General features: G+C 45.5%; 1 protein-coding gene and 1 long non-coding RNA gene across 9 annotated transcripts in view; one reads left to right on the forward strand and one right to left on the reverse strand.

Moving 5' to 3' along the window:
- Positions 1–1,982: 1,982 nt before the first annotated feature.
- Positions 1,983–26,484, reverse strand: TCAF2 (TRPM8 channel associated factor 2). Of its 7 annotated transcripts, none has more exons than XM_013045657.2 (9): positions 25,382–26,484; positions 23,569–23,719; positions 22,555–23,191; positions 9,780–10,756; positions 9,390–9,487; positions 8,111–8,324; positions 7,555–7,794; positions 6,366–6,703; positions 1,983–4,725 (listed from the first exon to the last, which is right to left on the reverse strand). In XM_013045657.2, exons 3-9 carry the CDS (start codon positions 23,175–23,177, stop codon positions 4,477–4,479), a joined length of 2,739 nt encoding a protein of 912 aa, XP_012901111.1. In that variant the 5' UTR covers positions 23,178–23,191; positions 23,569–23,719; positions 25,382–26,484; the 3' UTR covers positions 1,983–4,476. The 7 variants fall into 7 exon arrangements, with proteins under 7 accessions (XP_012901111.1, XP_044919044.1, XP_012901109.1 ...); XM_045063109.1 differs by lacking the exon at positions 25,382–26,484 and adding an exon at positions 25,173–25,243; XM_013045655.2 differs by lacking the exon at positions 25,382–26,484 and adding an exon at positions 24,952–25,054 and having other exon boundaries at positions 22,555–23,188.
- LOC123387058 overlaps positions 25,242–26,665 on the forward strand; it is a 45,377-nt gene continuing 43,953 nt past the window's right edge. For both annotated transcript variants that reach the window (XR_006601432.1, XR_006601433.1), the window contains exon 1: positions 25,242–25,382. This is a non-coding gene — a long non-coding RNA (uncharacterized LOC123387058). The remainder of the gene's footprint in view (positions 25,383–26,665) is intronic.

Consider the following 26,665-nt stretch of genomic DNA (forward strand, 5'->3'; position numbering starts at 1 on the left):
GGACTCGATCCCAGGACCCTGAGATCATGACCTGAGCCGAAGGCAGCGGCTTAACCCACTGAGCCACCCAGGCGCCCTCATTATTCATTTTTTGATAAGTAGTTTGTACCACTTAATATTCTTTTGTTTTTTGTTTTTTGTTTTTTTGTTTTTTGTTTTTTTACTAAGTGGCCAAGTTTCCTTCTCTGTATGGTTTGAGCCAAGCGGGAAGGCAGACTATACTGGGATCTGACGAGTATCTTATTATTTCTTTTCTCCAGTGGGTGGTCGCTATTTCATTTGTGTCCTAAATGATTAGGCTAAAGAAGCCTGCCCTATGTCGAATGGGTTAACTCCATCAGTTGAAAAGGCTACTCATCTCTAAACCTCTTTCTTAGAAGGAGGGGACTAAGTGAGACAAAGGTAATGTTCATTCTGGAAGGATATTTCTCTGTGGTCTAGATGCCTCTATAGCCAAAATGGTATCTTTGGGGAAGGTTCTTGGGCTTGTTGTAATGATCATCTATTTTATGAAAGTCATAGATTTGATAAGAGGTACTAATTAAAATTTCATATGTGTAGTTGATAAAGGCAGTGACTCTGTTGTATGCCAGGAATCTAAATTCATTCTAACAATATTCCGAGCTAAACAGTAGAGAGAATTTGTTTCTATTTGAGTAGGAGTGAATTGATTTGGGAGATTTTTCATGGATAGGACAAGCAAAACATGACTCCCTTTGTGTATCTCTTTTCAAAGATCAAGAGCCATGGGGTCTTTTGGTGAGACATTTGCCTTGGTAATAAAGATAAACTCTCAAAGGCCTTAAAGATTTGGATAGTAGGTTCCAGTTACACCTTCAGGAAATTGGTGTATTTGTCCTCTTCTAAAAGTTTTATTTCTTGGCTATAAAAAATTCATAGAATATTTTTTAAAAGGTGAAGAGCATATTGACTGTCAGTTGCTTTATGGGAAGAGGAGCCTGGATAGCTCTTTAAATCCAGAACTAGGTAGGGCAGGGACAGAGTTTGCCGCTATGGGAACAGTACAAGGATAGTAGTTGTAAATGCTTCTGTGTAGCCACAAGGAGGAGACAAAGAGCGATATAGGTGACCACAGACTCTACACTGCCTAAGGTCCATTCAAGATAGAAATTACTTTAATTCTGTTTAACGGGGCTTGTTATTTCATTTTAACAATATTTGCCAGAAGTAAGAGTCTTTATGGTGCATATAGTGTGACCACCACTAAAGCTTCAGTGGTTTTGAAATTAATTGCCCATTCTTCTAATAAGGCCGTGGTTCTGTAGTGCTGAGGGGAGATATAACAGAGTCCTTCTTATTGCCTTTAAAACTGTTAGGCTGGAGACGCCTGGGTGGCTGAGTAGGTTAAGGCCTCTGCCTTTGGCTCAGGTTGTGATCCTGGGGTCCTGGGATCAAGCCCCGCATCGGGTTCTCTGCTCGGCAGGGAGCCTGCTTTCCCCCCTCTCTCTGCTTGCCTCTCTGCTACTTGTGATCTCTGTCTGTCAAATAAATAAATAAAATCTTTAAAAAAAAAAAAAAAACCTGCTAGGCAGCCATTACTACTTCCCTAAATTACTCCAGGGTGAGTCTTCCCTTTGGAATTTATCCAGTTTTCTAGGAACGTGGGTATTTCAGATATTGGATTGAATAGCCTATAAGAGCATTTGTGGTTCCTTGCCCCACACTCTGAGATGTGAAATACCATGTTGGGTTTTTAGCAGTTTGAATCTGGTTGGCCATTTGTGGTCAGTAGCCATATACACGTAAGATTCATGCAAGTAGAGCTCAGGTTGCAGCAGATTCGGTAAGCCTGTGTAGTGTGTTGGCGGAAAGTATGAGCTCTGGAGTCCCAGAGAACAGGGTTGGCTTCACCACTTAGCTTTGTATCTGTGCTTCCTTCTCTGCAGAGGGGAGACAGTAATAGTACTTATTCTGTAGGACTGTTGTGAGCATAAATAAATAAATAAAAACACTTAAAACAGTTTCTGGTAAATAGCATTTATTTTTTTAATTAATTAATTAATTTTTGGCAAACAGCATTTACGGTGGCTACATTCACATCCTTGTGAGCAAATATACTCTGAATGCCTGAGATTGTCACAGTGACAAGTAACTGTGAACTTAGAAACAGGCATCAGAACCACTTGTAAGAAGGTGAAGGCTCCAGTTTCCACTACAGGGACTGTGGGGAGAAGTCAGGTTTTTGGCTTGGTCTCTAAGGCAACCTCTTAAACCCAGTATTAGCCATCCATGCACTCCTCCTTAACATCCTGGTGAAGAACTCCAGTTCTGAAGTTGAATTTCCTGGGCTCAAATCCTTCCTCTGCCTATAGGGAGGCTAATCATATGCTGAGACAACCAGAAAATCAGGTACCAGTATCTTTGGAAGTTGAACTTGATATTTAATAAAAATTCCGTAGTTAACATGAGATAAATCAGAAGTTTGGTGAGCTTCCATTTTCTAGGTGAATTTTTGTTTAAATTCTAAGTCTTCATGGAGGGTTTTTCTAATTGCTGGGGTTTTCACTCAAGCCCTGACTCTTCCTCTTACTTGCTTCGTTACTTCCGAAGTTATTTACTTTCCCTTTACATCGTCTTCTCAACTATGATGTGGGATAATAATAGTACCTACTGCCAAGGTCTGTTGTGAGGATTCCATGGGATAAAGCGTAGAAAACACTCCACCCAATGCCTGGGACTGACCGACTGTCATTGTGTGCTCCGTGTCATCACTGTTCTCTCCATTCACACGTTTTTTGAGCGCCTTTCATGGGAAAAGCCCTTGGCAGAGGATAATAGTGGAATAAAAGGAAATTATCCGAGAATCAGGAGGAGGAGGAAGGGACTCAGAAAGACATTCCATAAGTCACTTCTTCCGAGGAGCTATTCTGCTCTGAATGCAGCTCACGGGATGATGGCCAACAGAACAAAAATATGGTTTGTAAGCAAGCTAGAGAAAAATGGTCACACCCCATGGTTAATCCCGGAGACAGAGCCCTAATGAGAACTCCATCTAGGCAAAGAGTTGGGATGGGTTGGAATGGATAATGTGAATGCTCAGGGAGGCTGCATGGTGAGTTAATTTGGTCTGCTGTGCCCAGAATAATCTTGGTCCCGAGTGAGGCCTGTCGTGCAGTCTCATCTCGGCTGCTGTTAACACCAGACACTGCCTTGATTCTGTGGTGACCAGAGGGGTCAGTCACCTCTTCTGTGCAAAGAACAAACAGGCTGGTGGACTTGATAGGCTTTGCTATTGTGACATCTACTTTTGGTTGAAACAAAAGTATTAGAAGATGGAAGTAACCGAGAAGATGAAGAGGCTTTGTGACATCCAGTCTGAGTTTATAGCGTCTCTCTCTTTTTTAAGATTTTATTTATTTGAGAGAGAGAGAGAAGGGGCGAGTGAGCAGGGGGAGGAGCAGAGTGAGGGAGAGAAGCAGGCTCTGTGCTGAGTGTGGAGCCCGATGCGGGGCTTGATCACAACCTAAGCCGAAATCAAGAGTTAGACACTTAGCCAACTGAGCCACCCAGGTATTCTTCTTACCCTCTCTTTTGAGTTTACACAATTATTTGGGTTAGGTCTCACCTAAGAATCCTTCCGAGTGGGAGAAGGGACATAAGACAGGCTAGGATCTCAGTAATGGTCATGCTTGGAAGAACACTGATAATGCATTAAAACTCTTACACAGACAGAGAGTGCGTGCCCACCTCCAGGGGGCCAACTCTGAAATGGGATCCAGTTTGCAGGCTGTCCACACAGACAGGCCACCACGGGCCCTGGTGAAAGCTAAAGAATACCCTTGCGTGTGTATGCATATTGCAGCGGACGAACATGTTTACCGTTATCCAACAGCAGACTTTTATCCCCTTCTCATGTCATGGATGAGAACAGAACCACAGAGACTTTAAGAGATTTTCCACAGAACCAAAGCCAAGTTCAGGGCTCTCTATACCAGCCTGTCTCTCTTGCTATTAGAAAAGTTCTCAAAGCATAAGCAATTAACAGCCATGTTTAGGGCTGGCAGGGGTGAGATCACACTATTATGTAATGCCATAGTCTTTAGAACTGTTGGTCAGGGGGCACCTGGGTGGCTTGGTCAGTTAAGCATCTGCATTTGGCTCAGGCCATGATCTGACTCCCTGCTCTTGGGATGTCAGCTTCTCTCTCTCCCTCTGTCCTTCCCCCTGTTCATGCTTGCTCTCCTGTGCTCGCTCTCTCTCTTAAATAAATAAAATCTTAAACAACAACAACAACAACACTGTTGGTCAAAAGTAGGAGCCGAGAGCCCACGGGACCTTAAGACGCACAGATGTTAAGATCCTCTGCTGGAGGATTAGGATGCTGAAACAAGTCAGTGAGAGCAAAAGTATAAACCAGGGAACAGTAATAAGGGATTTTCCTGAGAATGTTGGTGTCATTTTGTCTTATGACTTAGCTGCCTCTCCCCCCACCACCTTGCTGCACATCTCTTCCTCCTAACGATGCATATATGCCAGCATGGGGTTTTCCTGCCACTCGGGCAGATGGGCCAGGCTGGTCGCCACTTCCTTCTGGACAGGCCACCCCCAGGCCTCAAAGAATGGAGCCAGATTCTTCTGCACCTTTTCCGAAAACTTCTGCACCCACAGATTCATCTTGCCAGTGTTGTCTTTGGGGATGCCAGAGAGCGTCTGGTACTCCGCAAAGAGCTGGGTGAATGGCTCCCACCCAAAGGCCTCCTGGAGCTGAGAAGAGAAGGAAGGGACAGGATGAGGAACCAGTTTGTGGAAGTACCTTCAATACGCACGTCCAGTGTTTATCAGTCATAGTGAGTCTTTCCTCTTGATCATTCATGAGCTTCCCTTCCATGACTTGCCCCCGTGTCTCCACTCTACCCCTGCACATCAAGACAAGCCCATTGGCTCATTCCATCCATCTCTTGACCACAGAACCTGCACACCTTGAATTTTTTAGGGGACTTCACAGGGAAGCAAATATCTGAATAGACATAAATTCTCAGCAAATGAAAGTTATTATAATTACCTCTAACTTAAAAAATTATATTCCCAAGTCCCAAGTGTTTTTCTAGGCATCAGATAGGTCTGAGCCTGATTGAGATGGGAAACCCGGATATCTCACATTTTTGGTCTTTTGAACCCTAAAGGCTGGGAACGTCCAACACATTTCAGACAGAATAAAATCGCTGTTTTTATACAGCCACCTCAGATCTGTAATGATTTTCAAGGCTACTGTTTTGCTCTGTTGTACACTCCCTTTGAGGCAAAACCAGGATAACCACCACGCACATGATAAGGAGCTCAGAAGGAGAGTCTCATGTTCATGGAGGGATAGCCCACCAGAAAGCCACAAACAAGAGGCCCCTGTCAGCTACGATAATAGAGGTACAGAATGAGCAGGGGTCCTGGGTGTCAGACCACTTGCCTTTTTGTGGAGGAGAATTCTGACTCTGGGGTGTAAATCTTAAGGACAGATGACATCTGGGGAACAGGTTTGACAAATCAGTTATGTTAATGTTCAGAGCAGTTTGTTGGAGAAACAGGGCTTTGTGCATATTTCACAGGAAACCCACCTGCCTCTGGACTTCAGTGTTCTTCAGTTGGATTGGTTGGTTATTCATTTCTTCATTTTAAAAACATTTTCAGGTTCAAATGGGGTGACTAAAGTAGAAAACCTTGACAATAGTTATCTCCTAAAAAGCTTCCTATAATGCTGTTGTCCCAGAGACACACCACTGTTCTCATGAAGGGATGGATGGATGCAACATTCACTTAATCCACAGAACTGAGCTGAAGAGAAACAGCCCAACAAAACAACACCCACTTCTGAAGCACTTATTAGGCGACCATGGTCAAGACTGGGGAATGGAAGCGCTGTGCTCCAGCCTAAGGAATGACTAACTCAGAACTTCTGTTCATGACTCGTAGACTAGTAGGCTGTATTTTCTCCACTTGTTTTCTAGATACTTTTCATTTCTTCTTAGTTAATATCACAAAGTACAGGAGGCCAGTAGGACACCTTATTTCCTCAAACTTAGAGAAGTCCCACTATCCAGGTCTTCTGTGCCCAGGCTGGAGGGGGTGGCAAAGGGGGTCCAGGATGCTACACAATGGAGGTCTCTGCTGACCCTCACCTCCCTGCCTTCCTTTTTTTTTTTTTTTTTAAACTTTATTTATTTGACAGAGAGAGATCACAAGTAGGCAGAGAGGTAGGCAGAGGGAGAGGGGGGAAGCAGGCTTGCCGCTGAGCAGAAAGCCCGATGTGGGGCTCGATCCCAGGACCCTGGGATCATGACCTGAGCTGAAGGCAGAGGCTTAACCCACTGAGCCACCCAGGCGCCCCACCTCCCTGCCTTTCTGCTCCATACCTGTAGGTATGTTTCCAGCGCTGTCCACACATTCCAGTCATTCAGGGGGGCTCCCTTTCCCAGGTGTGTTTTGATTCTCTTCTCTCTTTCTGGAGGGCTCAGAGCAGGGTGGGCCTTAGACCTGGGGATGTCCAGGACCGTTTCATGCACATAGACAGACCAGAGGTTGCAGGTGGCCTCAGTGGTGTGTGGTGGGAACTCCCACACCTGTCGCTGCTGGTTGTGACCCAGCTCATGGATGGGTCCCCACAGACCTGTGCTCCTAATGCTGGCCTCATTGATGAGCTCTTGCACTGACTCCAGGTGGCACATGATGGGGTAACCTGAGTGCATCCAGCCTGAAAATGCAGAAGGAAGAGATGAGACATGGTGAAAGTGGGGAGCACCCAGACTATCTCCCTTCATGCCTCTCTGCTGAATAACTTTTCCTCAGCATCCTGCCCCCATTAATGCCAGAGTCTCCATGCTGGCTGGAGTGTAGCTGGCTTGCTCTGCTTGGTCAGAAACGCAGTGGTCCCAGCCCCCTTCCTAGCCTTTCATGTCAGGGTTATGCCCTCCCTGCTCTGGCCCTGAAGACGATGAATACACATTACACAGCCACGCTCAGTACATTCAGGGCTTCATTTTGTGTGTTTCCTCTCATGTGAGTCTGTGACACTATGTCCTGTGTCTGAATTTGAGATCCCTTAGGCTAGAGCAATGTCAGTTCTTCTTCTGTCATGTAAGCCACTGTTGTACAGATTTATGCTCTTTAGCACAGATAATCTTCTTCTTTTAAGGAGAAGAAAACTGAAGTCTAAAGGAACATTCTCACATTTCCTTATTTTTCTCTCATGTAAACCAATCAATACTTAACAAAAACTTTTTTCCTTACTCTTTCCTTCCATTGCCAACTCTGACTTCCATTTGAAGGAATATTTGTTTCTCCTTGAAACAAGGAAGAGATGGCTCATTGTTATCTATGAACTCCTAGTAGCACTATTTAAATATCATTCTACCATCCTGTGAAATCTTACTTTGTAGGTATAAATGATTCACCTTTTCATATGGGAACATCTTTTTCACCCCCATCAAGGTCTATGTCTGTTACGTCTTTTTCCTTTACTGGTAAGATTATGCCTTCCACATATGGGGCATTAAAAAAGAGAAAAGAATGAATAAATGGTGTCCACTGACTAGGAGCACCCACCAGCTGAGATCTGCACATCAGCAACAATCCTCTCAGGACGGCAGAAGGGGAACGGCCGGGCTGCTAGCTGGGCTATAGCGTGCATCATCTCATCCCAGAGGTGGAGTACAGGCTCGGGGTCCTCCAGGTCTTGCAGGTTTGCCGTCGGCACGGTCAAGATGATATTGTCTGTTGCCAGCTCTCCCCAGGGAGCCTGCCTCTCCTGGATACATTTTTTCCACTCCTCCAGAGATGTCTTACCTGGGAATAAATATCACCGGCTTGTCTCACTTTTCCCCAACTTACTTTGAACTCCAGGAGAAGGACACTGAAATAATGAACTATTAACATGTGGATCTACATGCTATGAAGTGAAGGACAGGCCTCCAGATCTCCCCTCAGTTCTGCCCGAAGTCTCCATGGACATGGTATTCCACAGCTCCTGCCTCTGCTTCCATCTTGAAAAGCTCTTCCCCTTCTGTCTGCCAGTCCCTACCCCACCCTTCCTTCGCAACCGGCCCGTAACTATGGTGGCATCCCCAGTGCATCCTCTTCCCTCAGCATTCAGTCCACTCACCCAGCTTGTAGTAAGGGGCAGGCACAACCCTTTGGATGGTTACAGATACAGGGCCCAGTTTGCTGCTCTTTGGCACGATGACATAGAGAAGGCCACCCCAGAGGCAGGAGACAGATTGTATGCTCCTGTCCAAACAGCACTGATGAGTCACCACAGGGGCTCGAGACAGCTTGCTGGCTTTGGTCAAGTTATCTGTGTGGCAGCCAATCTGTACCTGGGGAGGAGAGTCCACCATGTGTAGGAGGAACTCGGTCCCTATGGTGTATGGGTGGGGGCAGGGGTTCGTGTGTGGGCTGCTGTGTGCGTAGTGTTGGTGGCTGTGTTGTGCTGGGTTAATGGCAGGTACTAGAAGAACACCAGCTCCCTTCTTCAATGAGCTATGCATGGAAACCTATGAAATTTTAGTACTCTGATAGTCATCGGGACTAAAAGTCGTATGGAGCCATTCTTCCAGGGATTTAAATGGCTTCACAGAGGATTGTCACCAGACAGATGAGGGAGGATAACCCTGAGGCTGATACTGACTAGGGCCCTACAAAGCCCCTGTACTGGGTCAAATCCAGGCTCTTGTGGCAGGGCCAATGCTAGTGTGCTGATTCCAAAGGCAGGATGAGCCAGAGGGGATCCTGGTCACTGCTTGTGCACCAATAGGAGACCACCCATCCAGAGGCGGTAGGATCTGGCCTGAGTGGGGAAGACTGATTACTGCTTCTGCTTTTGCTGAGGATTCCCCTTTCTGGTCAGATGGGGCTGTTTCCTGTTTTCTGGTCAGGGCTGTTCCCTGAGGTTGCTTTTCTTAGGTTTAATGTAAGCGAGCTCCAGAAAGGCAGCTGACACGGGAGGTACCCTGTAATAGGAAGTGACCCTCAGAGCTAAGGGAGGACAATTTTAATTTTGCCTCTAGAGCCTATCTTTGTGACCAAATGAAGCACACCCCTCAGGTGTGAAGGTAGTGACGTACAAGGCAGAAAGGCCATGTGCTGTTGGCCAAGCCAGTGATTGTCCTGAGGCTGTGACAGGTACTCCTGGCCCCCCTCACATCACCATGGGGAGGTATCATCATGACTCATGGAAATCCAGGGGCTTAGGTTTGAGTACCTGAAATTAGCTCTGGCATTCAGTCCCTCCTTTAGGTTCACTGAAATTGTGCTGCTTTGTCTATGAAATCTGAAATGGGCAGAATAGTCCCTTCTCGGCCTTCTGGTAGCACTGCTGAGGGCTGAGGAAAAGGAAGTGGCTGTGTGGTTTGGGGTTTCTGCAGTGGGGGTTCTGGCCTTACCTTCAGGCCGGCAGAGGCTGCAGCTTCAGACAGCGAGACTTCTGCACTCTGTCCACGTGGGAGGTAGAGCCCCGTGCTCACCCAGGCATCACAGTGGCCTGACAAAAGCCATAGGAAAGGCTGAGTTCTTTACTCACCTGCCTCTGCTGCTCCTGGAGTCTCAGAGCCCCTCCAGGAGGCACAGCCCCTGCCCTGCCTACCTCTGCTCATTCATGCTTTGGGCATGCGTCCCTCCAAAACCCTCAGCAGAACCTCAACGCTGTCTTCCCCAAAGTACACCACAGAAAATGAAGCTGCCCACCGGTACTTCGGTACCTGCAATGTCCTGTGAGCCTGGAACCCCACCTTCCCCCAGGTTCTGATGCTCTGTATGCACTCCCCACTCTGTACCTGGGTTGTTCCCATCGATCTCCACCGTGATGGGGTGTCCTGAGCTGCAGGTGCAGGTTCCAAGTTCCTGCACCAGCTGGGAGCAGTCAGTCCCAGAGCGTGCCAGCTCCGTGGCCAGGCAGAGCACTGCAGCCTCAAAGGAGTCGCCAGCCACAGGGTGCTCCCGGCTCACAGCTGGGAGGCCCGACAGATGCAGCATCTTCTTTATGAATCGGTGCAGGGATATGTAAGCAGGGACTCCCTTTGCTGGGATCTGTAGGAAGGCTGCACCATCTGCTCCCAGCTTTGCCAGCCATTGCTTTTCCAAATTCCTAGCCCCATGGCTCAGTGCAGCCTGGAATTCAGACAGTGCCTTGCGGAAATGGTAGCTCTGCATCTCGGGGGTAGGGGCAGGAAAACAGCCTGCGTGGAGAGTCTGAGCTAGGACACTGAGGCCAAAGCAGTTGAGGATGATGTTACCGGGGAAATGAGCCAAAGCAGAGCGGCCTGGATTCTGGCTGGCCCACCACCAGGCCTGGCCCCCGATCAGCAAGCCCCCACCCTCGGCCACAAACTCCTGCAGCTGCTTAGCCTCCTTGTCACTGTAAGCCGTGCAGCAGTAGACACGCAAGTCCTGCGTCAGATGGGGTTGCAGACTGCACTCCAGGCCATGTTCTGACAGGAGGGTACACAGGTTTTTTAGACTTGTGTTTACCCCAAGTTTACCTGTCTGGCCTCTGCCCAGCCAGCGCACAGCATTGAGCAGAAAGGGCCCCAGCTTGGGATAACAGAGGATGGCCTCATGGGCAGCCAGGACCACCCGGCCCCGGCCATAGCGGGCAGCTGCCAGGAAGCAGCCGAGTGAGGCATCTAACCCCAGCGGGAAGGCGAGAGCCCCGTGAACCAGCAGCTGGGAGGGGACTCCTCCCGTCTTGATGTCCAATTCTGAGATCCCTTCCAGGAGCTGCTGCTGATCCTGCCTGAGATCCTCCCCACATCTGCAAAGTGACAGGGGACAGAGGGGCTACAGTCAAGTCGGAGAAGCACTGAAATAAGCTCACTGGTTGGGGAAATCTGTGTGGGGGTGCAAAGATGACCTTGTTCACACCCATTTCCTCGTTCTCACTAATAACTGCCAGGGTTGGAGTATGTGATGCCATTTACTTTATTGAGTCTACTTTATTGAGTCTTTTAACAACTAACTGATGGCATACCCTTGTCTAATTGACAGTGTTTGTTCTTACTCTGTGACACATAACATAATGGTGCTTCTTATAACTGATGTGGTCACAGACTTGATGGGGTACTGAGGAGTGTGGTAGTGGCCTTACGTGCAAATCTTAAAATCCATGTTCTCCAAGTCAACCCTTCCAGGAATTCTTCCCATGCTAGTGGGTGGTGGATATTCTGGCTTGACTTTTATGTCTTAAGTAATTACACACATGAACAAGTTAGGAAAAAATAGTCCATTCCTAGAGAAAGTAGTTCTACTTCTACATTTCTCAGAGCTAATTTTTTGCCCCCCAAAAAAGCTGTGAAAACATCAAAGTGCTAGCTCTGAGCTAGAAACACAAGTAGATTGTTTAATACTGCACTTAAAGATTTATGGAAACCCATACTCTTTTAACATTCTCACTTATATCTGATGAGAATATTTACCACTTTTATTGAGAAATGGCCTAAGTGTAATTCAGAAAAAGTTGTATTTCAGGATTTTCTAAAAAGATGTTCATTATGAGAGAGAGAGCAGGGGGGAGGGTAGAAGGAGAGGGAAAGTGGACTCCCTGCAGATCAGGGAGCCTGATGAGGGACTTGATTCAAGGACCTAGGATCATGACCTGGGCCAAAGGCAGATGCTTAACCACCAGTCTGAGCCACCCAGACACCCACCAAGATTTTTTAAAAAACCAATTTGTAGATACCTTAAATGTCAAACAACGGGAGATTGGTTAAATAAGTTACAGGTTAACTATAAATGGCATACCATATGGTAAATTAATTAACTATTAGATAATATTGGAAAATGCTTAATGGAAAAATTCTAAAATCAGATTCCAAGATACTGTGCCCTAAATAAGCCAAATTTTGTGAAATGAACCATCAAAAACAAAGCCTAAAACAAATAGAAAACACAAAACCAGACACAGAAGCAGAATCTAAAGAATATTAATCAAAATGTCTTCAGTGGCCATCTTGTCTAGTGGGATTATACCAAATTTTAATTAGCTTTGTAAAACTTTATTGTCTCATAATAAAAATCAAATGTTGTTAAAAAATAGTTTATTTAAGTAGCAAAACATTATTAAAAAAGTACCTCTTGTACAGTTTCTCCTTAATTTCCCTTCAGCATAAAACAGGAGCAAATAAAAAATTGGCATTAATTATATCATGGCTTGCTGTTTATCAGTGAAAAACAACAGGTAGATGTATAAATTAATGTGGACAGGTGTCCAGAACATTCTGCTGAGCAAAAAAATTCTAAAATAGCAGAAATGGCAATGCGGTTTATATAAGACAAAAATAAAGACAATATATGTTAGTGTAAATGTCAAAAAACTCAGGGTAAAACCACAGTAAACTTTTGGGTTATGGGATAGAGAGAGCTGTTATTGAAAGTGATGGTCAAAAGAACTTTAGCCTCACTGGCATTTTTTCTTTTTTCAAATAAGGAGAATGTACAAATGTAATTTCTCAGGTAATTAAGAACTAAAAATTAAGTTTAAAGTGTTAAGGTAACTGCTAGAAAAATAGAAATGAAATATATAATCTCAAATGTGTTGGGGAATTTAAGGAATAGAGAAAACTTAGTCAAGAAGGAAACAAAGAGAACATAAAAATAAAAAGAAGGCAAGAGTAAGAGATACACTATAGTTATCACTATATATGAATGGATTAAATTTCTATATAAAAAGACAGAGGCACCTGGATTAGGCTAAGGTCATCTAGGTATAAGCTGCTTATAAAGACAGACTTGAAACTGACACAGAAGGACTGAAAATGAGGTAATCTACATATCAGCAAAACTGTATCTGAAAAACACAGCATAAAGAAAGCAGAAGTACCAGTATTAATATGAGATGCAACTGAATTAGAGGAGGAAAGATAAAACTTTCATCAGTTTTTAGGGTCCTAAAAACAAAGTGCTGAAAGCAAAACCACTAAAAAGCAAATTAAAATTTGATGAACTTATAATTGTGTTTGGGAAGGTAATGGCTCTCTAGTTTCCAGTGGGTCAGCTACATTAAAAAAAAAAAAAAAAAGAGCATAGAGATGATTGAGCAGAATGAAAAACACACTTGATTAGAACAGAGGATAATGGGTAATATTCTCCTGGACTCTGAGGACAAGACAAAGCCTAGAATGCCATATTTCACTAATTTGTGGCATAAATATACAGAAAAAGCAGACTTTCTCAAACAGGATACGTTAAGTAAAATACCAGTTTTCAGCTCACACACACGCACCGAAGAGCAGATTAGATGATCTGTATCAAGCTTCTCAGAGTGGTAGCTCCCTCAGTCCTGAGGTGTGAGAATGGGGACAGCAGTGTAGGAGGGAAGACAACCTGCCATTCTTCTCTATACATTTCTGTGGTCTGTATGTTTTCACTGAAAGCTTGCATCCCTTTAGAAATATTTTTGTGCAAAGATGGGGTGTTTCCCAAAAGAAAAATGAAGGAAGGAAAGGCAAGCATAGTAGAACATAGTAGATGAGACACCAGGTAATTCTTAGCAGACTGACAATGTTATAAGGGCAATATTAATGATCTTAGGTATCTATCTACCAATATTTAAAATCTTGTATATGATCTATTTACAATACTGAAGTCTGAAAAATAAAGTAGCTATTGCTTTATGAGGCTTAATATATGCTAGGCTTTTACACATATGGATTATCTCTTTTAAACCTGAAATATATTATTCTTGCATTACAAATGAAGCTTAGAAAAGTTGGGCAGCTTGCTCTATGGTTCTTAGCTAATACCTGGTGGAAACAGGAAGCAAATCCAGGGTGGTGGTTGTCCACACAGCAGAGACTCTCCTTTAATTATTGAGTTTTTGGATTAAGCCCACGACTGGGTATATGTCAGGCAACACATATAGGTTGTACAAAGGAGGCTTTAAATAGATGTGAAAGTTGGGGTGCCTGGGTGGCTCAGTAGGTTGAGTGTCTGGCTACTGATTTTATGTCAGGGTCCTAGGATCAAGTCCCACATTGCACTCCAGGCTGAGCAGGGAGTCTGCTTGGCGTTCTTTCCTTCTGCCCACCCCCTTCCTCTCTCTCACATAAATAAATAAAACCTATAAATAAATAAATACACAAACGAATGAATGAATAACAGACATATAGATGTGAAGGTGCAAACAATACAGCATTTATGAAAAAGGAAACACTGTTTCCTCAGAGCTGACAGCACAGGTGGCACTGAGGAAGAAAGGAAGTGAGACTGCTGGTGCTCAGGAAAGACAACAGATTGATGCAGGAAAGACGTTAGGGTTAGAAGCTGACGGCTTTTCAAGAATTCTTGAGATGTCTTTGGAGCAAAAAGATGGTTTTATTAAAGCATGGGGACAGCACCTTTGGGTACAAAGCTGCCCTGGAGTTGTGAGAAGCAATTGATAATATACTTGGAGTTGCAGGAGGTAAGGGAAAAGGGAGGCTTTCAAGAGAAATCTCATAAGCTCCAGAGGACCTACAAGATCCTGGAGGCCTTGCCATTGTCAAGGTTATTTTTCCCTCTAGTCAAACATTAACATTAAGGCCACTGGGAGTTTCCTTCTGGAAGTAGGGTTATTGGTAAGAATGCTTTTTTTCTTGAAAATCACTAAGACATTTGTAAACCGAGGGAGACTCAGTCCTATAGGACTGAGATCCCTATTAGTTAACCATTGGTTTTCCCCTTTCCTTAGTGTTAGAGCGGGCAGGAGCGCCTGAAGAATGTCACATGGATCACGCCTGGAAGTGGGGAGGGGGTTTGTGGGTATGAACTTGTGATTTGGCCTCAGCTTGCCTTTGGCTCCCTCATTATAGATCACAGCTGAACAAGCAGGCGATAGAGGGAGCGGCTTTGTGAACACAGCGCAAAGAGCCCTCCCAGTCCTGACAGCAAGGACAAGAAGGCTCAGTGGAAAGTGAGTCACTGTCCCCTTCACCATACCATGGCCTCATCTGTTCTATTCCTCGTGATGCCGAATTGGCTTATTTTTCTTGAGGTGTTTGGTTCTTAATTCGTTTTCTTTGCTCTGAAATCCTCCCTTTTCATCTCATTCTGTCACTTATTTAACATTTATTTTTAGAAAGGTCTAAACAGAACATTCAGGGAATCTGCGTCTGTTCACTGGGTCACGTGTTTCTTCAGACATGACTGATTCTGTTGTCTTTCCATACTAAATTTCTGTCTCTCTTCTGCTTCCCTTTTAAATTTATTGCAGTGTTTATTTATAGAGTCAGCGTATGGATTTTTTTTTTCCCTGATTAGCGTCAGCAGATCCTTCCTATGCTTTCTAACTTACCCAGGCCCCATGTGTTTGTACGCACACCTCACATCCATCCATCTTCCCAGATAACATGGAGGTTGGTATGTTTCTGCTTTCCACTTCCTTGTGGCCTGAGGGTTGTAGCACAAACTGAAGGACAAAGGTCACCTGGGCCCACTGCTGTGCTCGCTGGGGGCTAGTCCCTCCACTCTTTGGGGACCGGAGGTAGACCTACTCCACCCACCAGGAGTGGAGCACACTGCAGGAGTTCCAGCCACCACCCTGCGGGGACGATGGAGCTCCAGCATCCTTTTCGGCTTCCACCAAATCCTGAAGTAGCTTTGCTGCTTTTGTGCTTGTGTGTAATCTCACCCACTGTGTTCATTCTTCTAGAACATGAGAAGACATTAATGATAGTTCTAGGATTTGTGGTTTCCACTTCTTTCTGGCCTCTGGGGTGGGGGTGGGGTCAGGCGATGCTGCATACCTGCCCTGTACCTGTCAGCCTCACAACTGCCACCTTCCGCTCTTTACTTAGCATTTTTCATTCATTAGTCAGATTGGTGGAGACTGCAACTCCATGGTCCAGCCTCACCTCACACAACGTGGAAACTCTTTGGTACTGTGGTGAGGATCACTTGACTGAACACGAACTCTTCAAGAAATGCGTAAGCTGCCGGCAGATGTTTACTTCTTTGTAAGCAGTTCCCAATATATTCTCCACCTTTTAGGTTACGCCACATGTAAATATATTGAGGCGTTGTTCTAGGAATGATTTTGTTTGTTTGTTTGTTTTTTTAGGAATGATGTTTTTGCTAGACTCTTCTGTGTCTTGGTATTTTGCGTCTGAGTGCCTTTGGATCTGACTTTGCATATTAAAGCAAGTGCCGTGTCCTCCTCAGCTTTATAAGCATAGGTGTGCAGTCAGCTCTTGCCCTTGGGGACAGGACAGGGAGAGTATCTTCTGTTGGCTTTTAGAGAATGCCCCTCCCCTTTGCAGACAGAGTATTTCCTGTCTCCAGCAGGAATTTGAAGTTAGCAAACCTGTTGGGTCAGTCCAGGAGCATTTGACAAGATTTGCTGGCAGGAAGGTTCCCTAAAAACCTCTAAGGGGTTGCCAGGTGGTGGAGGAACAAATCTGAGCCAAGGGACTAGGCTTAAAGTAATCAGGCCTTCTTAGACTTCAGAGCTGACCTGGTTGACCAGATTCAGCTCATTTTTTGGCTGAGCTCCCCCGGCAAAACATTCCTTAACAAGAAGTTAAGTGTGGGGTTAATACTGTATACTAGGCTACCCTTTCTTTTTTATGGTTTTGGATATGTACTCACGTATTCATTAATTTATATAGCATACAAATAATCTCTTGCTCTCTACTACGTTTCACACAGCAGGCACTGAGAATAAAGCAGCAAACAGGACAGGCAAGATCAAGGCATACATGCAGCTTTATTTCCTGGCTGCTGGGCAGGCACTCACAAGGGCACAGGTGGGATATGATGTGTGGATTGTGATCACTGATGTTTAGGCCATAAATGGGGAAGAGTGACATTGGAAGGTCAGTCCTAGATTCAATAGGGTCATGGGAAAGGCTCCTCTTGAGGAGGGGGTTTGAGCTGAAACTGAATAAGGAGAATAAACTGACTTTTGAGAGCTGAGGGAAGACCCAGAGTAGGAAGAGAAATATGAAAACCAGGGTTTAAAAATAACTTTGCTGGGACACTCAGGTGGCTCAGTCATTTTAAGCCGCTGCCTTCGGCTCAGGTCATGATCCCAGGGTCTTGGGATTGAGTCCCACATTGGCTCCTTGCTCAGTGGGGAGCCTGCCTCTCTCTCTGCTTCTGCCTGCTTGTGCTCTCTCTCTCTCTCTGACAAAGAAATAAATAAATAAAATCTTAAAAAAAAAATAACTTTGCCATCAAATTGCCAGTGTTATTTTTTGAATAACTGGATTTGCAAATCTCCTGAAAGTACGTAACAGAAGAAACCTAATGTTACACTTATGGTCTTTAAATTTTTGAATGTGTGTGGCTGATGTATCAGCTACAGCTCCTCCTTGAAGTACCCAAATTAGAAAATACCTAAGTACTCAACAAAAGGACACAGTTAAACAAACGATGGCACATATACTATGACTAGAAACTCCCATTAAAAGGATTGTTGTTAAAAACAGAGAAATGGTTGGGGCGCCTGGGTGGCTCAGTGGGTTAAAGCCTCTGCCTTCGGCTCAGGTCAAGGTCTCAGGGTTCTGGGATGGAGCCCCGAATCAGGCTCTCTGCTCAGCAGGGAGCCTGCTTCCTCCTCTCTCTCTGCCTGCCTCTCTGCCTACTTGTGATCTCTGTCAAATAAATAAATCTTTAAAAAAAAAATAGAGAAATGGTTTTAAACAAATAGAGAATAGCAGTACACAATCGCAAGTAGCAAAATTGATGTATGATGATGGAAGTTACAGAAAGGTCAAGATTGTGATGGGGAGATAATGAGAAACAAACATATTCAAGTGCTTTAATGTCACATTGTTACTTCAGTAATAGTTTTGCAAATAAGGAACGAACTCCAATAACGTGGAAGAGTTATTTTCATACATTACCTGAATGTTCCCAGCACTTCTGTTGGTGATTCAAGTAGAGACTAAACACTACCATAATGAACTGTGGAAACTATAGTTAACACTACTGTAAGCCCTGTGCCCAAAATAGTGTCTAGAACTTAATAGGCACATAGTATGTTCTATCTATCTATCTATCTATCTATCTACCTATCAATTTTTATTTATTTTGAGAGACAGAGAGAGACAGTGTGTGTGCATGGCAGGAGGGACAGAGAGGAGGAGAGAGAATCTTAAGCAGGCTTCTTGTCCTGAAAGAGTCTGTCATGGGGTTTGATCTCATGACCCGAGTTGAAATCAAGAATTGGAGCCACCCAGAGCCCCAAAATACATTTTAGGTGAATGAAAGAATGGACAGGTACTAGAAAGAGGGAAGGAAAATTGACATGTTAGGGGAATTTGCTTCTTTATCTATTTTGTTGCCAATTTAATAAAACAATACAAGATGTGAAAGAAAGACATAGTATAATTTGAGGAAATTTCTGTGTTGTTTAAGATTTTATAAAAAGGCATAAAAAGTAATGTAAAAAAGTCTTCTTTGGGTTATAATTATAGATAATTTGAAGAATACAGAAATGTTTAAAGATAAAATAATCACCTATCACTATTAATATTTTGTTGTATTTTCTTCTAGTGTTTTTTTCTACTTATGTATGTACACATGTTTTATTATATTTGGCATCAGCTGAGTATAGTTTTGTATCTTAATTTTGTCTATGATGAGTATTTTCTTATTCCTTATTGTAATACATCTTTAAGGAGCTGAAGAGTAAGATATGCCATAGTAATTTAAGCAATGTTCCATTTACTAGACACTTAAGAGTTTTCCCAGTGTTTTACTTAACAGTGAAAATATCACTAAAAGTATTTGCTACTAATGGCCCAACTTCTGTCTGACCCTTCCATCTTCCCTTCCCCCAGAGACATTGATTTGGAGGGTCCCTTCCTGTAAACCTCCTGCACATTGTATTGGTCTTTGACTTGGGCTCCTGGGGATCCCAGTTCTGGGGAATTTGGTAATGTTTAGCTGAAATTACATTTACAGTTCTGCTTTGACTTGCCAATTTCATTTCCAGTGATATGGCAAAAATACGAAGACATATGCACATAGGCATTTATTGTAGTATAGATGTAATAGTAAGAATACTGGGGAAAATATTATTAGAGATATTATTTCTAATATTATAATATTAGATATTATAATACATAATATTATATAATAACAAATAATAAATATATAATATTATATATTTATATAATATAAATTATAAATAATATTAAAAACTTGAATGTCTGTCAGTAAAAAACTAACTGGATAAACTGTGCTGCACCTGTACATTTCAGTGTAATAAAATATGTAGTGTATATCTATCGGCTATTATGAAACCGTAATATAATCTGCTTTTTAAAGCTTTTTTTTTTTTTTTTTTGAGAGGGGGTGAGAGCAGAGTGAGAGAGAGAGTGAGCACGAGCTGGGGAGGGGCAGAAGGAGAGGGAGAAGCAGACTCCTCGCTGAGCAGGGAGCCCGACAAGGGGCTGGATCCCAGAATCCTGGGATCATGGCCTGAGCCAAAGGTGGATGCTCAACTGACTGAGCCACCCAGGCATCCCCAGAAAGTAAAGTTAAGTAAAAAAAGTAAGACGTAGAAAGTATGTGTAGCATACTATTATCTTTTTCAAGTGTGTGTGTGTGTGTGTGTGTGTGTGTGTGTGTACATATATAAAACAACAGTGAAGTAAAAATAATTTTTTTTTAGAAAGGGAGAGAAGAAAATTATATAAAGGGAATAGGGACAGAAATTGACTTCTTAAGGTTTTACTTTAGATCCACACAGCTGTGTTACATAATTATAAAATAATATTAATTCACAAAAGCAACTCCTGAAAGCAACAGGAAAGTATCCAAATGAATCTACTTGCGTATCCACTCAGTGGTATTACCACAAAGAGAAGGGCTAATATAAATGTCGTTAAAGGATGGTAATTTGACTTTATGTACCTCATAAAAAATATCATAGGGATGAAAGGAACTGGAAATAATCTTTAACTATGCTGGTAGTACTGTTATTTTGCAACTGTTACATGTGTGTTGTGGCATAAAGTCAATGAGTTATTAAGGTGCTTTCTGTCAGAGCTAAGCTTTCTCATCACGGGAAAATAGGAGACAGATATATGATTGTTGAAATAAAATAAAACTTTGTAGCCCAGAAGTTGAATTTGAAGCAACAGTATGAACTGTTGATGTGTTTTTAAAATACTTACTTTAAAATACTTCTTAGCTCTGCCCACTCAAAAGCCCTGGAAGCAATGATCAACCCAGAAGCAGTGAGCACCTCAGCAGACTTTGGCTCCTAAACACCATTTCCCACTCAAAGAAGGCAGGCTCCTTGGAGAAATGGCTGGTCTTGGGCCTGGGGCAGGAATGTGTAATGTGAGACCTAATCAAGTCCATTACAGTTGTGTCAAAAATTTCAGGAGTTCGGGAGCCTTTTTGTGACTTGGCTCACAATGGCCAAACATCAGATGACCGACAAAGCTACTTCATCATTAGCACTGATAAAAATAAATGAAACACATTTATTATGTGAGTGTTTCAATCCATGCTTTGGAGACCTCTAGAAGATTCTAGGGATCCACTCCAACCAGTGTTTTGAAAACACTGGTTAAAAAGGGGAGAAGAGGGAGAATCCAGGATTTAATTGTGCCTTCCCTACACAGATTGTACCACAGGGCAAGCTAATAATGGAAGAATGAAAGTTCATTTTTTGTTTAAAGATTTTATTTATTTGTCAGAGAGAAAGAGCAGAAGCAGGGGTGTGGCAGGCAGAAGGAGAAGTAAGCTCCCTGCTGAGCAAGAAGCCTGATGTGAGAATGGATCCCAGGCCTCTGGGATCATGACCTGAGCAAAGGCAGGTGCTTAGCCAACTGAGCCACCCAGGCATCCCAGGGAAGTTCATTTTTATAGAAGTATTCTAAATACTAAATGAAAAAATGCTAGAACTTTAAACCTACCATTTTATAACCACTAATGAATTAACAGATCTAGGGCTAGACAATGATGATTAATGACTGCTAATACCACAGTGGGAGAAATAGACATTGTGTCCCATCCTATGGGTAGAAGCCTGAAGACAGGCAGGCAGAGAGAAGGAGTCTAGGTCTCTGTCTCGCCCTTCTGGCTGTGTTTCTGACAATCACTATCTCTCCTCTGAGACCCCACCCAGGTCCCAGGGAGTGTCCTAGCAAGGCACCAGTGTCCACCAGGTGACTCAGCTCCTGGGCTCCAGTGACACTACCATCTTCCTCTGCAGGTGGCGCTATTGCTAAGCCTTTGGTTACCCTTAGAAAACCCTCTCTAAGGGTTTTCAGCCCTTGAATCACCGTAGTCAGTTCCATGTTCTAAGTCCCCCTGGAACACCAGCTAGTCCTGACTGGGTCTGACCGATAAGCCTTCCCCGATGATCTAAATACCCTCCACCCCCTTCTCTGTTACTCTGTCCACTTATCCTGCTGTGCTTTCCTTCTAGCTCTTATCAACACCTGCCAGATTTTCTATTTATTGGTTTCCTCAATTGCCTAATCCTGCACTGGAGTATAAATGAGCAGATAGTAGGACTTGGCCCGCTGAATGGGGCCCGGCACAGGGTAGTGCTCACACAGATAAACCAATGTTCTTTCATCTGTTTGAGAGACACGCATACACACTCTCACCAACCCAGGAACTAGACACCGGAGACAGAGAGGTGAATGAGATAAGGTTTTCTATTTGGCTGCAGGACTGAGTAGCAGGCAGAACCCAGCCTCTTTGGGCCTCAGTGCATTTTAAGAATCCTGTTTTTGGCTTGTGGTGGTTCCAAAACAGACTAGATAAGTATGTGTATTGAGATGAACCTGAAGGGCACCTGGGTTGCTCAGTTAGTTGAGTGTACGATTGAGAGAACCAAGCAGATTCCATACTGAGTGCAGGGCCCAATGCCAGGCTTGATCCCACACCCCTGTGATCACAACCCGAGCTGAAACCAAGAATTGGACACTCAACTGACTGTTCTCTCTTTCTCTTCTTTCTCCCAATCTCTCTCTTCTTATAAAGCCACTAATATCATCATAAGGACCCCACCAGTTAACCCCCCTCACTGAGCCACTTAGGCGCCCCTGAGCATCTGACTCTTTTTTTTTTTTTTTAAGATTTTATTTATTTTGACAGACAGAAATCACAGGGAGGCAGAGAGAGAGGAAAGGAAGCAGGCTCCCTGCTGAGCAGAGAGCCCGACATGGGGCTGGATCCCCGGACCCCGGGATCATGATCCGAGCCGAAGGCAGAGGCTTTAACCCACTGAGCCACCCAGGTGCCCCGAGCATCTGACTCTTGATCTCAGCTCAGGTCTTGGTCTCAGGGTTGTGAATTCAAACCCTGCTTGGGCTCCATGCTAGGTATGGAGCCTATTTAAAAAAAAAAAAAAAAAAAAAATGGAGGTGCTCGGGTGGCTCAGTTGGTCAAGTGTCTGCCTTCAGCTCAGGTCATGGTCTCGGGGTCCTGGGATGGAGCCCATTGTCGGGCTCCCTGCTCTGGGGGGAGTCTCCTTCTCCTTCTCCCTGGCTCATGCTTGAGCTCCCTCTCAAATAAATAAAATCTTTAAGAAAAAAACCTCATCAAATAGTGAGATGGATCTATTGTTAACATGTATTGGACTCCCTGTTGGGAAATACCACTCACCTCACATGGAATGGGATCTTGGGTATCTTCTTAGAGACCTTGAACCGGTCTATGTCCCCATAGATGTCGGTGAAGAATACTCCGGCCACACTTGTCACCTCATTCCCAGGGAACCGGGACAGTACTCTGTCAGGACCATGCTGACTGGCCCAATACCAGGCTTGGCCCCCGATGAGCAAGCCGCCTCCACTTTTCACAAACTGGATCAGCTCTGCAGTCATCGTAGTAATGTAGGCACTAATGCAGTAAACTCCCACGGGAGCCCCCACTTCCGGCTGCACTTGTGCCGGAACCCCAGAGGCTTGCAGGATACTTACTAGTGATGGCAGAGAGGGGTGCACTCCAGTGGGAGCCGCAGGTGAGGGACAGAGCCAGCCCACCGCATTACGAAGAAATGGAGCGAAGCCAGCATCCAGCAGGTAGCCCTCATGGGACACCACCACCAGGCGGCCTTGGCCATAGGAGGAGGCAGCAATGAGGACCTGGCCCTTGTCATTCACCATCACTGGGAAGGCAGCCTCCCCAGTAAGAAGCAGTTCACATGGAATGGGGCCCTTGGGGACATTCCAGCCGGTCACTCCGTCCATGAGAGCCTCAAAAGCACAGGCTGGAGTTGTTGCCATGGTTCAACTAGCTGCTGCAGAGAAAACCAAAGACTCAGCTTGGTCGGAGCTGATGAAGGACTGAGTAGAAACACAGCAACTAAATGCATGCAAACAAAAACCATTTTCTGGGTTCCCTACTGTGCACCTACCACTGGGGTGCAGCAAGGAACACCGCAGACGAGGGCCCCACTATCATGAGTCAGATATTTCAGAAGGGAAAGGACAATAATAGGTAGAGAAGCAGATAAATGCAGTAATGAATAACTATTATGAAAGTAAACCAGTGATGTGTTATCAAGCATCTGGAGAATTTAGATTGTGTGACAGGAAAAGCCTAGATGAGGATGTGACTATGAAGCTGGAACTAACATTTCAAGTGAGATCGAAGTGCTATAGGAGAAGAACACACCGAGTCCAAAGAAGCACCTGGCAGGGTTGCCAGAGAGCACCGGGCAGGGCAGAGCAGAACGTGAGCGGCTCAGGGAGGGGCTGGGTTCTGCAGGGCCTGGTATGAGGTGACAGCTGGTGTGCAGAAGTTGATTTAACATTATGCTGTATCTCTGTGGACAAAAAGATCAGGCAACCTTTCAGAAACTGCATTTTGGAGAGTTGAAACACCTCTCAGTTTATCATGTCTGCCCTAACCTGTATGTGGGTAGCATTCCAGAGGTCTTTTAAAATTCAGTGTGCCTAAAATTGAGCTTATTGTTCCCTTAAAGCAGCTCCTCTTGGATAAATGACTTAAGCCTCAGTTTCCCCACTTATAAAAAGAGAATCGTACACCCCTGGGGGGATTGTTTGTGAAGATTAAGAGAATGCATAGAAAAACACCCTGTTGTGAGTGCACAGTAAGTGTGGAAGAAACACATGGGTCTGCCCCTATGTTGACCTTTCTAGCTTCCCCAAGTGACAAGGGCCATGTCCTGGGTCCCCTGTCTCTTCCAGTCACCTGACTTCTAACTTCAGCAGTCGCCATGAAGGAATTTCCTGAGCGCTCAGATGCCTCCACCTCAGATGCAGGTGCACAGGGGCAGCTCTGAAGTGGTGAGGAGCTGACACCCGGGGGCAGTGGGGGGTGTCGGGGACACGCTCCATGGTGGTGGACCTCAGGTGCATTCTGGAGTTCCTTACAGGAGAAGCTGAGATCCAGCTGCCCGCAGTGGTAAAAGGCTCAGCCATGCACGCTTCACTGCCTTTCCCTCCTTCCTGGTTCTCCCTCCCCACCTCCTCACTCTGGCATTCTGGGCCCACTTCCCAAACAAACCACCCAACTCAAGTCCCTGTAGCAGGCCTCACTTTGGGGGAAGAAACTAAACTGAGACACCAAAGCTCTCCTCTACCTTTGGTTCCTTCCTGCCTCTCTCCTGCTTCCATACGCAGCCAGCGGCCCACCTCACTTTGCATCGTCTGTCCCTGGGGTCTCGCAGCCTGTAGTCACATCTAGACTAAGTGGATCTGGTTTTAGTGCCAGGATGGACTCTCCTTCACACTCTTCCTTAAGCCACCTTACCCACTTCTCTTCGTAATAACCCTCCAGTTTCATCCTCTCCCCATAAGGTAAAAGCTGAGTGCCTCACACTGGATCCAGGGGCTGGGCTCTCCGCCGTTTTCCAATGTTTTTCCTGAGGCAGTCTCCACAAACCTCTAGCAGGCTTGGCATCCCTGAACCTCCCCCGTATTTCCTGTACAAGCACAGCTCCTTTCCATTCCCTAACTTCCTTTCCCAGCCAGCCGCTTGTTTCTCAGTAATGCTCCCAGGAAAGGGAACTCACAAAAGAGAACCAATACCCACATGAGCATCAGAGGGCAGGTGGGTGATCTCCGCTTTCTGGTGCAGCCGTGGGGAAAAGCAGTGAAAGAGGTCAGGACTCCTGAGGTCAGGATCATGGTAACTACTTTTGAAAGAGAAACCAGGAGATGAACAATAGTTCCCCCGACTCTGACTGCAACTCTCTAGAAGTAGATGCGGGCGAGCGCGCAGACACACTCACACCCATCAGATTCCTGACTTACAAGTTCAAAGAGGCGAAGAAATGTGTTTTGAGACGAACAGCAAATAGCACCGGGCTGGCTAAAGGAAACGAACCCCTGGACCAGAGAAGAAAGAAACACGCGGAATGAGGGCATGTTCTTGGACATGCTTCCGACACCCCGGCCGCGCCCGCCTGCCCAGGTGCTCGGTCCCCGCCCCAACCGCAAAGCTCTGCGACTGGCAAACTCACGGTCAGTAGTCGGTTGTGCCGCGCTGGCTCCGGGCGCTGTCGACTTTTGAGGTGGCGCAGTGGATGGTCTGGAGGCTGGGTGGACGGGCTGGGGGCGCGCAGTTGGGGCGGTCCTGGTTCCAGGTGGAGGGGGCGCGTCGGGGCAGGGCGGGAAGCGGCGCTGGATCTGGAGGTGGAGCTGGCGGGGCGCAGCGAGAGGTCGGAGAGCCGGGCAGACAGGGTGCTGCGGCAGTCCGGGGTGGCGGAGTACGCCGGGAACTTTTGAGGACGGCGGGGCAGGGAGCGGCGCGGTTGGGGCGGTTCCGGGCGGAGCCGGCCCGGAGCAGAAGGCGGGCACTACCCTCGGGAGTCGCTTCCGCTAGGCGCCTCCCGACCGGATGCAGTTGGGGCGGTGTGGCGGCTTGCGGGGCTCCTTCGGGGTGCGTGGCTGGTCCTCGCAGGAGGCAGGGTTTCTCAGGCTGCAGGTTTCAGGGCCGAAAGTGGCCCTCCGAGAGTTCCGGGATACAAGAGGGAGGTTTGCAAAGTTGCTGTCACGCTTGACGCGAAAAGCAAATGCCAAGTCCCCAGTAAACCACATTCGGGGAAAACAACGCCCAACCGCAGCGTAACCCGGGGCCCAACGATCGTCGCTGGGAATCAGGCGCTCCCAAGTCCGGTCGTGGGGTGCAGCCGCAGACAACCGCGGCTCCTGCGTTGCAAGGCTGCCCCCTGGTGGTCAGCACCTGCCCGTGCTCCCCGTGTGGGCGGAGAGTGGAAGCTGTCCCGGGAACTCAAGCTAGAGCGCTGGGTTCGCCAGTGTAATAGAAATTAGTGCCACGGATATTCTTGTTGCAGGGTTTCCTTTAAGTTTATTCAACGCAACACTGCTTCCTATCAACGTGAGATTTCCTTCTAGAAAGCGACTCAGCCATCATTTGCCTAGAAAAGTATTTCAGAACCTCCAGACTATTCCAAATCCTCCACCCGACGACACCAAATACCCTGTTTCTGACTCTTCCCCAGGTTGCGAAGCCACACTTACTTGTTGGAGCGCCGATTAACGTCGGTTTCTCTCATAGGCTCTCTTGCTGGGAGTGTAGCGTCTGTCCCCGCTGTGTCCACCATGGCTAGTTTCATTTCTGTCATGTAGTAGGCTCTGGTTGCTTAAGATGTAAACATGTGGTTGGATAAATGAATAACCATCTGGAGAATGTTCAGAAGATGTCTGCTGAATTAGTAAATAACCGAGTCTTTGGAGGATGAGTGGAAATCTGATTGGCAGGTGGAAGTCCAATGTGAGCTGAG

Source organism: Mustela putorius, unplaced genomic scaffold, assembly GCF_011764305.1.
Source record: "Mustela putorius furo isolate JIRA1106 unplaced genomic scaffold, ASM1176430v1.1 tig00003845_pilon_pilon_pilon, whole genome shotgun sequence".
NCBI lineage: Eukaryota > Metazoa > Chordata > Mammalia > Carnivora > Mustelidae > Mustela > Mustela putorius.